The 14113-nt window shown below is 35.1% G+C and overlaps 1 protein-coding gene across 1 annotated transcript in view; it reads left to right on the top strand.

Annotated features, from left to right (window-relative positions):
* ptgir (prostaglandin I2 receptor) overlaps nucleotides 1-9843 on the top strand; it is a 43705-nt gene extending 33862 nt beyond the window's left edge. Inside the window, exon 3 of the mRNA XM_067365781.1 lies at nucleotides 4833-9843. Coding sequence (XP_067221882.1) covers nucleotides 4833-5111 — 279 coding nt within the window. The 3' untranslated portion in view covers nucleotides 5112-9843. The remainder of the gene's footprint in view (nucleotides 1-4832) is intronic.
* The last annotated feature ends 4270 nt before the right edge of the window (nucleotides 9844-14113 follow it).

Below are 14113 nucleotides of genomic sequence, written 5' to 3'. Positions count from 1 at the left end.
CAGAATTCTAATAGAGAAGAAGAAGAGCGCTAGTTCAAGATGAGAATTTTATTTTTTTTAGAAAACGAGTGATGGTTTCTCTAGATAAGACCATTATTTCTCGTCTGGGATCATGTACAACGCTTTGAAGCTGCACTGAAACTAATTTTGACCTTCAACTGTTTGGTGCCCATTGAAGTCCACTATATGGAGAAAAATCCTGGAATGTTTTCATCAAAAACTTTAATTTCTTTTCTACTGAAGAAAGAAAGACATGGACATCTTGGATGACATGGGGGTGAGTAAATTATCAGGTGAAGTTTATTTAAAAGTGGACTAATCTTTTAAAAGTGCCTGTAGTTACAGAACCACCCTTATATACATAGCCCCGAGTTAAAGGATTAGTTCACTTTGAAATGAAAATTAGCCCAAGCTTTACTCACCCTCAAGCCATCCTAGGTATATACTGTATGACTTTCTTGTTCCTGATGAACATAATCACAGAAATATTAATAAATATCCTGACGCATCCAGGCTTTATAATGGCAGTGAATAGGGTATGAGTATGAGCTGAAGAAAAAGCTTCATCCATCCATCATAAATATGTGCTCCACACAGCTCCGGGGGGTTAATAAAGGCCTTCTGAAGCGAAACAATGCATTTGTGTAATAAATATCCATATTTAAACAAGTTATGAAGTCAAATATCGAGCTTCCGCCAGACCGCCTTCCATAGTCAAGTTACGCAGAAAGTGTAAGCTGGCATCGTGTCAGTTACACTTTTTGCAAAAGTTGAAAAGGAAAAGGGTAGGACGTAGCGTAAGCTTTTTGAACTGCAGGAGTTTTACACTTTCTGCGTATGTTGAATACAGAAGGCGTATAACTTGTTTAAATATGGATATTTTTTTTTACACAAATGCATTTTTTCACTTCAGAAGGCCTTTATTAACCCCCCAGAGCTATGTTGAGTACACGTTTATGATGGATGAGGATGGAAACTTTTTCTTCAGCTCATACTCGTGAACCCTATTCACTGCCATTATAAAGCTCGGATGTGTCAAGATATTTATTAATATTTTTTCAATTGTGTTAATCAGGAACAAGAAAATCATATACACTTAGGATGGCTTGAGGGTGAGTAAAGCTTGGGCTAATTTTCATTTGAAAGCGAACTAATCCTTTAAAAGCGGCCTTAACTAAGGGTTAGAAAAGGTCTTAACCCAGGGTTGAGCATGGTACAAGTAGTCACGGGTGTTGCCTGAAAGCACTTATCTGATAAGTGTAAATTTGTCCTGACAAAATGCATCCAGTATTTCAGTCATTCACACAGACAAATGCTGGCACCTTTAAGAGATTCAGCCTTATCTGTCTGAAAATAATGAAGCCCTGAAGCAAGATGTTGTCTTACTAAAAGGAAGGCACCACCTGGACCTTAAATATTAGCTGTTACTTTATTGTCTCTAATCTTGATTTTTCACCAGCACCAAAGCCACATATGGGGAAATGAAACTAAGTGCCAAGATTTGATCGATCTTTTATCAATTGATCTCTTCTTCTTTGGCAGTAAAAGAAAAAGCCCATCTTTTCACTACCATTTAAATAATCTAAAGATGATTTTCCTGACATTTATGGTAATCAGTCGATTACAAGGGGGCAGAAAGAAGTGTCAGACGGTTAAAAAGTGATTCAGTGATGAACTCCCACGGCAGTTTCAACCTAAAAAAAATATTTAAATTCTGAATAAATTATACAAGTGAATAATGCACCAATACTAGACTAATAAGCACTTTTATTTTCCATATATCAGCTGATCTTTAATTTCATATTGGAGTAATAGAGAAGTGTTATAGAATAAATGTAATTGAATAATCAGATGTAAATTTGATTAAGGAAGGAGATGTCAGGAATCCGAAACATGCCTTGATTCCTTTTTTATTTATTTATTTTTTTTATGAAGAACACATCAGTTTTAACGGCTGCCATTTAGCATCTGACAAACGTTTTTTTCTTTTTTTACATCCTACGCAGTAATTATAATGCTTTCTGGTGAAATTGTGGGAATTGGAGCTCTTGGGAACAGTGGAATGGGATGCTGTACATCTGCTGTGCTTCCTCTCATCTACAGCCATAGCATAGTTTCTGCAGTCTGGAGCTGTCAAATTGACACGATTTCAAGACAAAACAAGTATTCATCAGATTGCGAGATTCAAACGCTTGCAACACAGAAACAAATATGCCAGCAGTCGTGTATTTCCAGAACACAGCCTTAATCACAATACTAGACATAAAATCTGTCAAATATTTATTGCGGGAAATGTGGAACTGATCATAACACAGTCATTCAGAGTGGGAAATTTCTGCAGGGATGTTATGCTACTCCTTGTGGTTTCAGTGAAAACTTGTTTTGTCTTGAAATCGTGTCCTTTTGACAGTTCCGGACTGTAGAAACTATGATACAAAAAACAAAACAAAACTTTGCATTGTCTTGTTTTTAACATCTCCCTGAAATCATGTGGTTATTATTATTATTATACACAGAGTGTAGTTATTGTGTGTTTAATTTTTATTTTTATTTTTTTTAAATAAAAATGTGTAGACTACAATAGTCTGAGACTTTTGCCAACTTCAGCAGAGGAAAATAAGGGACACTTTATTTCTTTTTATCACATATGCCATTTGAAATGGAAAGAACATACTGATGGCAGGTGATGACTGACCACACTTTTTTCTTTTTTTTGACTGATTGACATATAACTTCATCTGTTGAATTTTAATGTCACGCTAAAGAGTCAAGCACCATTATGCACACATCAACTTGGCTTTCACCTACGCAAATTATAAACTACAGAATCGTGACTGTAAATCAAGTTGATATGCAGTTCAAGTCAAATTTATTTATATAGCGCTTTTTACAACTGGTAATTGTTTCAAAGCAGCTTTACATATTAGAAGCACAGAAAAAAAGAGAAGTGGTTAAAAATAAGCTGTACAAGCAGGCGTGGTAATGTGTAACATATACAAGATGGTGCTACATTAAGCCAATGTCGGCTGACTCCCATGGGTGGAAAAAACCCCCTAGGAGAAAAACCCACCGTGCTAACACTGGGAAAAAAGTCCTAGGAGGGAAAAAAACCCTTGGAAGATATATATAATATATGTAAATGGATATGGAGATCAAAATCTGAATTATACATTTTTATTATAGAGATTAAAAATAGATTATATATAAATATATGTAAGCGGATACGGGGATTAAAAATCTGAATTATAGATGCAGCCAGAACTGGGTCTGTAGGCCCATTGTCTCCTGGGCTACGTTGTAGTCAGGTCCAGACACAGGTTCTCCATCTGATCTGTATACGGCCTGGATCCAGCACCCGGCAAACCTCAGGATAAGCAGAGAGACAGATATTAGCGTAGATGCCATTCTTGTTCTGATGTACAGGTATATCTAGTGTTATAGGAAATGTTCTCGGTTCCGGCCGACCTAATTATTGCAGCGTAACAATCCTTTAACGGATTTGAAAAATGTTAATGTATTGATAATGTGTTATGTGTATGCAAGAGCAAAGAGATGTGTTTTTAGTCTAGATTTAAACTGACAGAGTGTGTCTGCTTCCCGAACAATGCTAGGAAGATTGTTCCAGAGTTTAGGTGCTAAATAGGAAAAGGATCTGCCGCCTTCAGTTGATTTTGATATTCTGGGTATTATCAACTGGCCTGAATTCTGAGATCGCAATAAACGTGAAGGACTATAATGCACCAAGAGCTCGCTTAGATTCTGGGGAGCTACACCATTTAGAGCTTTATAAGTAGCAAGATTTTAAAATCTATACGATGTTTAATAGGGAGCCAATGTGATGTTGACAGAACTGGGCTAATATGGTCATACTTTCTGGTTCTAGTAAGAACTCTAGCTGCCGCATTTTGGACCAACTGTAGTCTGTTTAAAAGCCGAGCAGAACAACCACCCAGTAGAGCGTTACAATAATCTAGTCTTGAGGTCATGAATGCATGAACCAACTGTTCTGCATTCTTCATTGAGAGCATATGTCGTAATTTAGATTACGACACAGTTGCATGAAAAAGTATGGGAACCACTTGCAGAATCTGTGAAAATGTTAATCATTTTAACAAAATAAGAGAGATTATACAAAATGCTTGTTATTTTTTATTTAGTACTGTCCTGAGTAAGATATTTAACCACACACAGTATTGAGAATCAATGGTTCACATACTTTTGAACTGGGTCATTTTAATTATTTTAATTCAGTTTTTTTTTTTTTTTTTTTTTGTCTTGTGGACTATATGTAAACATTTTTATGTAAAATATCTTACTCAGGACAGCACTAAATAAAAAATAAGAGAGATCATATAAAATGCATGTTATTTTGTTAAAATTATTTACATTTTCACAAATTCTGCAAGTGGTTCCCATATTTTTTCAAGCAACTGTATATCATAATGAATTGTCCTGTCACAGGGCTTATTTCTATGGCACACAATAGAAAGCTATTAACAAAATAGATTTGATACTTCACTTCAAAGACTTGAACATCGGATTTCACAAGTCCAACTTTCACAATTTGTTTTCCATTCTGATGTCATTTTAATCTTTGACATTTATGAAATTATGAAAAGGTTTCAATTGCAATAAATGCTAAAGTGTTCTCAGCTGTTTTGGGTGTAGGGCAATGAAATATGGGATAAACTGAGTCACGATTGGATATAATACTGAACTTAATTATGTTCCAGTTCTGTTTAATATGTGACTGTTGGCAAACCTAAAAAGGTCTTGTGTTTTGTTTATCTCTCACTGTTCTAATCCCTCTCTCTCTCTCTCTCCCTTCTCAGATCTGTGGCTTTGTGAACGCTATTAGTCCGGTTGGGAATGATCAGCAGAATCTAATGGCTTTCCGCTTCTCTGCATTTAACCCCATCTTGGACCCCTGGATCTTCATCATCTTCCGTAAGGCAGTCTTCAACCATATCCGGGAATTCTTTCACTGCTGCTTCCCCAGAGATGCAGTAAAGACCACAGCTCAAAACTCCCTGTCCTTCCCCATGGAGGCTGGAGACGTCAAACACAGCTCCAGCATCCAGAGCAAGATCTACTGCAGCCTCCCTCAGTGAGGCTTTGATGAGAGACAACGCATCTGTGACGGTGTGCACTGAGATATATCGCGACCATGAGACTTCAAAGCCTGAAAAGTCTTCCTGAATGTGTGTACTAGAACCAAATATTTAAAGCATTGACAGCAGAGGACCTGTCAAAATTGATGATGTTCATGGTGATGGAAAGGAAATGTACTCTAAATGTGTGAAATAACGCCCATCGCTAAACAGGCTCTTCCGTGCATGTAAACTGCATAATTTGGATGTTGATAAAGATGTTGATAAATGAACAGAATGTGAAGGCACAAACAACCAATGTGCATTTGGGGAACTGGCACTTACCACAAACATGTAGAAAACAGACATGTGCCCTTCGGTTTACCAAAAATCACCAACCACAGAACATCAAGGCTCATATAGAGGCAGAAAACAACTTTCCTTTTAAAATCGACACTTTTTGAAACCCTCTTCGCACAGAAATTGCAGCGTTGGAGATGTATGGTGTGACAAAATACGTGCTAGAATGTTACAGCAAGTTGTTTAGCAGCAGACAACCGATTATAAACTAAAAAAAGCTTGTCTCGTTAAATATTAATGTGCTTTGTACAGTCTGTTTTCAGAATCTAAGGAAAGCAGTTAAAGCATCAAACAGTGAAGGCAATTACTTTAAAGTCATACAAAATATTGCCTCAGAAGTTATTAAAACACTTTTATTAATTATTATTAATTTATTTTTATTCAGATGAGCTTTACAAGGTTTACAAATGTACAGTTTAAAAAATTCAGAACCCTAACCAGGCTAACAATATCAGTTGTGAGAAGACCATTCGGTAGAAACTTGGTTCACCCAAAAATGAAATTCTGTCATTAATTACTCACCCTCATGTCGTTTTAAACCCGTGAGACCTTCGTTCATCTTCAGAACACAAATTAAGATATCTTTCATAAGGAGTGCATTGACAGCAAGGCAATTAACACTTTCAATGCCCAGAAAGCTACTAAAGACGTATTTAAAACAGTTCATGTGACTACAGTGGTATACTTTTTTTTGGCCAAAAAAAAAAAACTTTTTCAACAATATCTAGTGATGGATGATTTCAAAACACTGCTTCATGAAGCTTCGAAGCTTTACGAATCTTATCAAACTGCCAAAGTCACGCCTCCCAGTGGTGAACCACTGAAATTTCGAAACACTTATGAAGTAACGAAGCCTCGTTTACTGAAATCACGTTACTTTGGCAGTTTGATACACGCTCCAAAACACCGATTCAAAACAAAAGATTCGTAAAGCTTCATGAAGCAGTGTTTTGAAAACGCCCATCGCTAGATATTGTTGAATAAAGTCATTATTTTGTTTTTTTTAGCACACAAAAAGTATTCTCGTTGCTTCAAAACATTAAGATTGAACCACTGTAGTCACATGAACTGTTTTAAATATGTCTTTAGTAGCTTTCTGGGCACTGAAAGTGTTGATTATCTTGCTGTCAATGCAGGCCTCACTGAGCCATCGGATTTGATCAAAAATATCTTAATTTGTGTGCTGGAGATAAACGAAGGTCTTACGGGTGTACAGAATTTTCATTTATGGATGAACTAACCCATTAAAATTATGGTAACACTTTACATTAAGGTTCATTTGTAAACATTAATGTATTAACTAACATGAACTAACCATGAGAAATACATTTGTTACTGTATTTACTAATCTTCGTTAACGTTAATGATAATACAGTTGTTCATTGTTTGTTCATGTTAGTTCACAGTGCATTAGCTAATGTTAACAACATTTTGATAATGTATTAGTAAATGCTGAAATAAACATTAACAAAGAGTAACTGTAGAAGTGCAGTTCATTATTAGTTCATATTAACTAATGTAGATAACTGATGTTAACTAATAGCACTTATTGTAAAGTGTTACCAAAATGATAGGATAATACCTAAATAGTTTTAGGGGTTGATGTGTTGTAGAAGTGTGTATTTTGTGAAAAGTCAAAAATGACATTTCACTGTCATGGCGGTACTTAAGAATGGATCATTTAATTTATCTATAATGTAAATAACAAAAATAAAAGGCATTTAAGCTGTGTCTTATCCAGGTGTGTTATGAGTTTCTGGCAACAATCAGAAGATTTCTGGTGTTTGAATAGTTGTGTGGTATAGGAGTTTGGACCAATAAGATTGCACTGTGTATGTGGCTACCCAGCTACCAAAATTGAAACCAAGCGATTAGGGTTGGGTAAAACAAAGTTTCAGATGGAAGAGATTTTTTCTCTTCACTTTAGCACCTCTGATTTTTATTACATGGTGTTAACAGAAAGGCTTCTGTACAGCGTAAATACATTTGACCACATAGTACGTTTACAGTTCAGCTGATGTAGAAAGTTCAAACTATCCTAACACAATGCATGTCTGCTTTATACCTGCTCTCAAAGCTACTAATATCACCTTATATGTTTCATTTAAAAACATGGATATATCTTTCAAATACATTTGCTTTTACCATATGTAATGGTTACTGTAAAGAAACATATGTATAGACTGTTTGAAGTTTTCTGCAGCTAAAGACTTGATATTGGTCTAGAAAAACTGCAAAAACTCTCATTATATGCTTTACTAGGGTCATTCTCAGGAAATATTGCCAGAAAATAAATACATTGTAACCCCAGTAGACATTGGGGGGCCACCTTAAGGCGGATGCATTCCCCACAAATTCAGATTAGTAGTTAAGAAATTGTCAGTTTTTAAACTGTTACCCCTGATCCTAAAATACCAAATACTTATAGTTATTTATCATTACAAGCCCTTAGCCTAACCATAAAGTGCAACATTATTTCAACCCTGTTACAGTAAGAGTGGAATTAAGGTCAGTACTGATGTGGCTTTAAATAAATCATACATTGCACTGTGAGAAAAAAACAGAATAATGCATTATCGTTTTGTTTCAGCCCTGTTACACTGACAATGTTTCAGGGTTGAAGTACAAAAAGAACAGCCTTAGCTTAGCTAGCAAATATCCCTGGACAACACCACATTATTTGCAATGCTTTATGCAAAGAGTAATGTTTTGTTTTGTCCTGGAAAAAAAAAAAGATCCAATATGGGTTGAACTATTCAAAGGGAGAAGTTGCACCTTGTAACAGGGTTGAACAAAGTGCAGGAACAAAGACAAATCAGAAATTATTCTTAGAAAATTCATAAAGAATTTTAGAAAACTACAGTACACAGTGAAGCATGCATTTTCATTTCATAAAAAGCAATATTTTGGATTTTTTCTATAAACTAATAGTGTTGAATGGGAACATTCAAATTGGCTGAACACTTCAAAAAATAAATGTGTAATTATAAACATGTTTGCATTAGAAACTAAACAGGTAACTAACAAATAATGTGAATAAATTCAGTATCCTGTTATGCATTTATCACACAAACGTGTTTTTTCCCCCTGAGAATGACCCACTAACAGTCTGTATAATGTTCTGGAGGATCAGGAAGTTTAATTAACTAAACAAACTCTGTATATTGCCAGTGTAAATTCACATCCCTGCCATGTTCGTAAAAGCGTGCAGTGTCTGCATGCAAGATGTGAATCTGATGCCGTCGTAATGTAATATTTTGTGTATTTATGTTTTTTTTGTTGTTGTTTTTTGCACAGTGTTGTACATTCGATACTGCTTTGTGCACATTTGGTTTGTTCATGCAGTGTTGACTCAAGCTAGAAACAATGGACACATAGTAAAGAACACAACACCCTGTCCAAACAAACGTGTCATTGTCTGTTTCTTCAGGCTGTTAATGGGATAATCATTATAACATTTTATAAAAAATGAAGAAAAAAAAAACATAGATTGGAGCGCATTTTTGAGGTTTATAAAGAAATTCTTTATGACCTCCAATACAAGCACTTCTTTGGTTTCATATGAAAAGAATAATACTGAAATATATAAAATATCCAAATAAAACCAAACTTGATCTTATCATTATTGGCCTAAAATTTGATAAATAACAAGGCAGATTAAACTATTTCCATTCATATACTTTTAACATAATTCAGGCAATTTAAAGTTGACATAAAACAACCAACACTACCATGTTGTGACATATTTTAGGTGAAATGGCTTATCAAACAATAAAAAAAAAACATGTGTTGACTTAATTTTATCTAACGTTTTTGATTGGACTATGAAAAGTGGGCATTGAGTACCAGAATCGGCTTAACTTTGGCATGGCCTCACAAACGACATAAGGTGTGATGGCAAAAGATTTCCACACCAGATTTAACTTTCTCCACAGGTTTAGGATTTGCTGTGTTGACCAACAAAGCTGCTAGGGTTTGAAAGCGACTTTTGTGGGATCAGTGCTTCATTATTAACAACAGAAAATGGATCCATGATGACAATGGACCATTTTGATGAAATTGACCACAATGAGCACATCTATAAATGTCAAGTGAGTCATATCACAGGAAGACCAAATTATGTCATTGCATTTTATTACGAAGTGCACAGATGAATTGTTCACAATAAGACCAGTAACATGCATTGAGAAAATAATAGTCACTTTTGATTTCATGCCGACTTCGACATAAACCATTTTTCAAATCTCCCTACTAATAATAAACATATATAATGGCTGAACGAGCATCAGAGGCATTTTAGCATTGTTTATGAGAGCAAATATATGTTTGCACTATGCTATTGGTTAGGGTAGGCTATTGTAATGCTGCAATGCTTCAGTAGGTGTATAAAGTGTGACAGATGAGGGCTGCTGTCCTGCATTTTCAGTCCCTCTCTGTAATGAACGAGCACTCCAGCAACGACAGCCTGTCGTTAATGCTCATTAGTTTGACGAAGCAGCTCGGGAGTCATTAAGCATTTATGTCGATCAATGAATTAAAGTTCATGGAAATTAAGCTAAGAAACATAACACTATTTAATCAAGAATATGTGAGTATTGGCAGCAGAAGACAATTCCCATTATACTTGATGAGAGACAAATTATTGGAAGTGTGCTACTTGAAATTAAGATGTGTGGTAATTGCAGTTTTATTAGGGAGCACGATTTATTGATCTTTGTGAAAGATGTGTTCACAGTAACAGCTAGCTTGAATGCTGTTGTATTAAACCACACTGCATTTCACATTATTGTCACTTAATAAACCCTTACAGCTTCTAGAAACAAAAATATACACAATTGTAAACCTCTAGCCAATTGACCCTCTGCGGGAAGTTTGATTGACAGGCGATCTAACCAATCATAATGCTGAATCTGCCATTTTGTCCTAAAAAAAAGTGGGGGGAGTTAGTAGATTAACGTTGGTGGACTTGAACTTGAAAAATGATGTATACTGACGTCTTTCTGTTTGATGATATAAATTAACTAGTAAGAAGAGATGATCGGTTCATGAGCCGCTTGAACTGAGGCGCTACAGTGATGTGTCACAACACATTAAAGTGCCACAAAATGGTATTTGTTTAAATGTCTTTAAAAATTACAAAATTTGAGACTTTGTTTCACATCATAAGTAACCTACTCTGTCTTGTCAGTGTCCTTTGCAAGCACTAGCAATAGTAACTATAGGAGGCGGGTCTTTGTGAACGGTCAATTAACTCCCATTATAAGGAATTAAGCTGTGCAGAACTCACTCGCAGAACTGAATGGATTCTGACTAAATTAAACATCCGATTGACCATAGAGTTCAGAAGCTCAACAGATATGTCTGTGATTCGCTACAAAGCTCAACACTGCAAAAACACATTGTAAATAGAAACCTTTGACGTGGCTCTTCACAAAGCACAAAGCACTTGAAGCAGAATGGCAGGTCACAAAATGGGGACAAAGATTCATTTTGGTAGCCACCAAATATTTTTAATGCAGGAAAAACCCTGAAATGGGTGTTACATACTACAATAGAGCCAGGAGAGAAGAAATAAGAGGGATTCATGCAGAGAAGGATTGCTATTTCAAAGGGGAATAAAGTTAAAAAACTAGTCATCAATAAAAAACTATCAAAACATCGCGCTGGTAAATAATACCAGGAAGATGTTAATTTCGATACCATACTGACTCCCCATGGCCACTTCTCTATGTGTACATACTTGACTGCCTGACTTCAAATTTAAATATTTTTTTATTTATAACGTTTTTTCAGCCTTTTGACAAGATTCAATATATCTTGTGTTTGTTCTAAAATAACTTACTAAAATTATTTATTATTAATTACTGTTATTTTCAGTTGATTCAAAATGTTTATTGCACGACAAAATTGTAATATAAATAAGTGCAAAAAGCAATAAATAAATAATAGCAATAATAGCCATTTTATTTCAAATAAACCCTACTCCGGTCTGATGAGTGATGGGAAAAGGGAAGTTTGGATTCAAACTCGGGTCAGTTGTGTCAAAAGCTAATGGCACCCGCCTTACTCTCCACGGCACTTATTCTTTTGTCAGCGGTTCAATCAGATAATGGTGCGTAGAATTAGTGTAAATAGCATCTGCCAAAAAGCCGGAATATTTGTGGAACCTTCCCACTCGGATAAAATCGTGTTCCGGAGGCCCCTAGAACTGTTCGCCCTGCTAGCGATGGCCCTGTTCATGATGCTTTTAGGAACCTTCCTTCAAAGTATAAAAAACAATCATGCCAGATTAGTGTAGAAACAGAGAGGGAGGAAAAATTGCACAATTCAAGTGAATCATTAACAAAAAGACCAGGAAAGTACATTAAGCAAATAGGATTATTTTGATTCCTTGTTGACTTGAATTCTTTATTCATAATGTAATGTTTCCTGCTCCTAAATGGCCACATATCCCACATTGACAAAAGCTTTTAGTTTCCAAAAAAAAAAAAAACACTTTTCAAATGGTTTTCTAAAAAAAAAAAAAACAATTCTGAATTTTTGTTTACGATGCAAATGTTTCAGATTTGACTATTCAATAGTTAACTGAGGTGAGAGAAAACAATTTAATGTAATGTTTTTGTATGACTATTAAATTACATTATTATGTTTATTAAGTAGCACTATTTTTCTAAATACAGACGTGAAAACCACTGATCACGATGCTGAAATTATGTAAATGAGCTAAATGTTCTTGATAATTTGTTTCATTTTCTCAGCCACAATCAAAATAAGACCGTGTTCCACAGAAGAAAGGAAAGATGAGTACAACGTCAAATGGGGATTTCTGATAACAGGGCCTGTTTGATTGGAAGTGAGAAGCTTTTTGACGTCAGGCACACAGCAGATGTTTGGACTTTATAGAGTCATGAATCAAACTCTGTTAACATTTCAAACCAATGACAGCAGCTGGTATTTACAGTGCTATTTGTGTACAGTATTTGAAATCTATGAAAGGTCAACTAATTATTTCCAATAGTACATGATTGGTCCAGGTCAAATGACATTGGGTATTCTGAAAAGAGAAGTGTGCAATGGCAATATTTATGAGCCACTTTGGAGGAGCAAGTCAGGAAAGGTTTTCCTCCACCAGCATCACATAGTGACCTGGCCACTGTTCTGGAAGAGGAATGGCTCTGGCCATTGTGCAGGACTTGAAGGACTAATAAATTATTTTGGTCTAAAACCAGGTGTTTCAGTTTTATTGTTATCCCTTACTTTTTGCACTATTTTCAGACAGACAGTCATCCACAATCTTTCATTAGCTGCTGTGTTTTCTAAAGATTTAATTTTTATTTTAAAAAATTAATAATAATAATAATGATAATAATAATAAAATCATTTTCAGACCTTTTTTTCTTTTGGCTCTTTGCTGCTGTTAACTTTGTAACAATTTGGTAATGATGTGGTGAAGTGATATGAAACTGCAGATATTAGGCAATCAGAATCAAGCATTCAATCATGTCACAATCAAAAAAGGCTGAAAAACATTACACAACTTTTGCCCATATTTTGCCTCTATTTACAGTCTGGGCGAGCCTAAGCTAGTTGCCAAAAGTCAGAGCCAGTCAGATTTAAATTGACCGATTTCACAGAAAATCATTGTGTACATTCTGATTTTTTTTTTTTTTTTTAGCTTCAGACTATGAATTCGTCCAGCTGGATGACATAAAAAAGGGCTATTTTTAGTGTATTCCAGCCTTGTCACTGAAGGATGTGCATTAGCAATTTTACCATTTTAGTCTGTCTGCTTTACCTCACAAAATCATTAAAAAAAATTTTGAATTGGCTTATTTATTTCTTTATTAGCTGGATATGGGTCATTGATGAATAAAGTTTTCAAAAACATAATGGATATAATTAATTTTGAAGTTTTATTAAGTGTTAACAATGAGATTATGTGGTTTTTATAATCAATTAACACTGCTTTTGTCATTTTATACAAGATGGACAAAATTGTCACCAAAAAAGTCATTTCGTTTAACCAAAATTTCAGTTTTACAGAATAACACTTTTGGTTATAACAAATGACAATATTTTCAAACAATGCTAACAGGCAAAAGGACAAATCAAACATTTTCTATTTAGTAAAAGTTTTTAAAATATTACATTTTCCAAGTTTTATAGTAGTTGTACCGAATGACCTGATGTTTCAGAACATGCATATGATTGATTGAAATCATGAATTTTTCAAATAGTTAAAAGAGAGTTAGGACACACTCACTGGACGTACAAGCACCCATGTAAATGAGCATTATATACAGCCACTAAAACCTCTTCTCAGATTACAATCAATATTACACACTGGTAGGTAGCAGGGGAGGGGAACTGTACGAGGAGGACAAAAGAAACCAGACGATTTTCTCCAATGGATCAATAAATACACGTCAGCTTCAACACTGTATGGACCACACAAACATTTTCCACAGGTCACAGTGGGATTGCTTTAGATTAACATCACACATACAGTTATCTCTGCTATTTTTCCATTACGCTCCTGTATGATAACTAGCTTGCAAAAACAGCAATTTTCTTGCTAATGCTGCTAAGGTTTCAGCCACATAAACAGACAGTGATGCATTATCTGCAATACATATGCAATTTCACATCTGTATATTTATAAC

Source organism: Chanodichthys erythropterus, chromosome 17 (genome assembly GCF_024489055.1).
Source record: "Chanodichthys erythropterus isolate Z2021 chromosome 17, ASM2448905v1, whole genome shotgun sequence".
Lineage (NCBI taxonomy): Eukaryota > Metazoa > Chordata > Actinopteri > Cypriniformes > Xenocyprididae > Chanodichthys > Chanodichthys erythropterus.
This window is presented reverse-complemented; position numbering and strand designations above follow the sequence as displayed.